Here is a 3169-nt window from a genome sequence, read left to right as displayed (position 1 = left end):
TCTCTTTTGTTTCCGATATCAATTTCCTGGTTAAAAGTTATTCTTAATCTGCTAGTTATTGAGTAGCTAATTCGTTTTTTTGTATATAGCTATTAAGTAGTCTAACGACGATAACGATGCGTTATAGAATGGATGCTCCCTTAATGGAATTTCACTACCCAGTTACATTAAATTAGAAGCAAATGATCCGTAGAGCCACCGTAGAGCAAATGATCCGCAAATTAGAAGCTGAGGAGAATCGGCTTGTGGGCTGGCGAATCTGGCTTCGCGGGAATGCGGATATGGCTCACCAGTCTGGACTCTCCCCAAACCTTTGGCACCGCCAGAGGGACATACAAGGAGTTCACCTTCGAGAATGGGGAGCGCATCTGAGCGCCTCTCGCTATGGGGCAATGGCATAGGTGAGGAAGCCTGCACTAATATACACACACAATCATAATTTTATTATTCGTAGATGCTCTAAACAATACTACTCTGCGCGTGTAATTCTATGCAGGTACACGTTCCGGGGGTATCGAATTTCACACCAGCATGGGCAACCGATCATTCCAACACCAAATGACAAGATGGGGTCTGCAGCAAGAATACCCCATTCACGTGGCATCCGGCATTTGTGTGGGTGTGCGAGGCTGGCAAGGGGCCGACATTCACGGAATTCATGCACTGGGCTTGGTCTTCCTCAACAATATCGCATATGCTCAGATGACAAATGTGCGCTACCCCACTTTGGATTTGGAAGCCGCGGGTATACAACCCGTTCGAGTTCGGGACATCCGCGATGAGAATCATAGCTACGTTTCTGAGAAGAGCTGGACCAACTCTGGCTCATACACCATCACAACAAGCTCTTCATGGTCCATCACTTCAGGCCTTCACTATCATGTAAGTGCGAGTATAAGTGGAGGAATCCCCAAGGTCGCAGAGGTAGGAGCTCAAGTTGGGTGGGAGCTGAGTGTGAGCGGAACATATGAGAATAACACCGAAGAGACAGAGACAGAGGAATGGGACAGAGATCGGGGGTCATTCCTCCTCGCCATTGGCATACTTTCAGAGCCAACATCGGGAGAGGCCGTATAAATCTACCCTACGAGGCGTCCATGCACATTACACTCCAGTCCGGCTCGCGCTTCACTTATGTTCTGCGAGGGATGTATACTGGAGTCAGCTATTCACGCGTAGGCATAGTATCAAATAATGGAGACTTGGATATTGCTCCTCGACTGCAACAATTAGTCCACGATAGTTCTACTGCACCACCCTTTGTGGAGAGTGAGAGGGCACGTTACATCATTAGTGCGAAAGCTCTTGCTGCTGGCATTAAAACTACACCATCAAGCTCCACTGGTAACACTCATGTAGGAGAATCTGCCAATAATATAGTACCTCCCCCAGATATAGATATAGATGACGAAGTCAAGAACGAGGAGGTAACTTTTCTACAAGCAGATGCTGGTGACGCTGAGGAGAACTTTATCAGTGATCAGATTATGAAGTAGTATAGTCAATTTTATGGTGCTCAATATTCCTAGCTACTATTGTTATTTTCAATATTTTCTTGTCATTTCTAATATTACAATCTTTCAGCTCCAAGACTTTTCATTTTATAACAAATTATGTGTACATATATCGCTTTCACATTGATCATTTGCAAGCTTTTACATCAAATAGAATTAATTCTTTAGGACCTAGATAGACTTCGATTCTCAATAATAATATATAATATCTTCTCCACCCTACTACCACGTTCATGTTGAATGGTCTATAGAAAAATCATGTCCTCCTAGACCTCAGTACTCATGTAATAGTTGATAGAATCACTACATATATATATATATATATATATATATAGAGAGAGAGAGAGAGAGAGAGAGAGAGATGTGTGTGAGAGGGAGAGAACCACTTAACGTCAAAAATAGATATGGACCTTTTGTAACTTTTAGCCTCTTGTAAATGCATATATTTAATTATAAGTAGCTTACAATAAATATCTCCATATTTTAAATAGACATATTTGAAAGGGTGCCTTGTTTTGCTAGTAAAGTGCTAGCTAAGAATTTGTTAGTTGGGAGTCTCTAGCACATACCAAGAATTTTGTTTCTCAATGCTAGACGGTTCCAAAACAATTGATAACCAAAAGAGAAGATAGACTAGGATAGAGAAGATACATGGAAAACATTAAAGGTGAGATGTAAGTATACCATATTGTCCAGATACACTCTCAATCGGTGTTGACACCCTTGGTGTTGCTTAATCCCAACCAAGGAAAGCTTGTATTGAGTAGTTGTGTTTGTGATCACTATCAATCACATATTGTGTTGTAAGTTGGCTTATGCCATGGCTAATGTGACCCAATGCTCTTGCTCATGATCAGTGTCGTTGAGTGATACCATATACATTTTATTGATGCTATGCTTTTGAAAGTTTTCATATTAAAATTTATGTGCATAACTGGGTGAGGCATAATGCCCATAGAAAACCTCTCATAACTAGATCCAGGCAGGTAGCTGTATTGAACTAGAATATATATAAATGATTTTAGTGCTTCCTAAAAATTGTTGAATAATATTTTTTATTTTGACTTAGTTTTTAAATTTAATTTAGAACATAGATTTATGTAAACTTGCGATTTGATATGATATCAAGAAGAGCACTATAATAGTAGAAATATTTGAAATACACTACAATATTTTATAAGAGTAACAATACATGAAAATTTATGTAGTATACTTAAAAGTGGTTATTATTGGATTTTTTTTAAATGGAGTTATATATCACTAAAAACATAACGTATTCACAACAACACAAAGCAACTATAGATGCGCTTGGTAGACGCGCAAAATAGCGGGCACGTCTATAGGCGTTGCTTTAGTAGAGGAATTACGGAAGCGTCTAAAAGCGCGTCTAACAACTCGTCTATTTGCGCATGTATTAACACATCTACTTGCGCATCTAATCTGAGAAAATACGGGCCGTCTAACATCGCGTTTATCAGCGCGTCTATTTTCGCGTGTATTAACGCGTTTATTTGTGCATTTACACTGAGAATTAGACGCGCATTTAGACGCGTAGATAGACGCAAACCAGAGAATACAGAAAGTGAGATTTTGGTGTACATCATTGCTTTCCAAACATTGCCCATGATTACCAAAGCACATAATTTTAATAGAAC

General features: G+C 39.7%; 1 protein-coding gene across 1 annotated transcript; it reads left to right on the top strand.

The window, feature by feature from the left end:
- Positions 1-234: 234 nt before the first annotated feature.
- Positions 235-1441, top strand: LOC147896181 (uncharacterized). Its single transcript, XM_087383019.1, has 2 exons — positions 235-401; positions 497-1441. The coding sequence occupies exons 1-2, from the start codon at positions 356-358 to the stop codon at positions 1075-1077; spliced, it is 627 nt and encodes a 208-aa protein (XP_087239145.1). The 5' UTR covers positions 235-355; the 3' UTR covers positions 1078-1441.
- The last annotated feature ends 1728 nt before the right edge of the window (positions 1442-3169 follow it).

Source organism: Dipteris shenzhenensis, chromosome 12 (assembly GCF_047967505.1).
Source record: "Dipteris shenzhenensis isolate YYH24624 ecotype China chromosome 12, Dip_SZ_1.0, whole genome shotgun sequence".
In the NCBI taxonomy this organism is placed as follows: domain Eukaryota; kingdom Viridiplantae; phylum Streptophyta; class Polypodiopsida; order Gleicheniales; family Dipteridaceae; genus Dipteris; species Dipteris shenzhenensis.
This window is presented reverse-complemented; position numbering and strand designations above follow the sequence as displayed.

Coding starts and splice junctions, on each gene's coding strand:
- LOC147896181 (XM_087383019.1), top strand. CDS start 356: ATGGGGAGCGCATCTGAGCGCCTCTCGCTATGGGGCAATGGCATAG. Junction 402..496: donor GCTATGGGGCAATGGCATAG/GTGAGGAAGCCT, acceptor AATTCTATGCAG/GTACACGTTCCGGGGGTATC.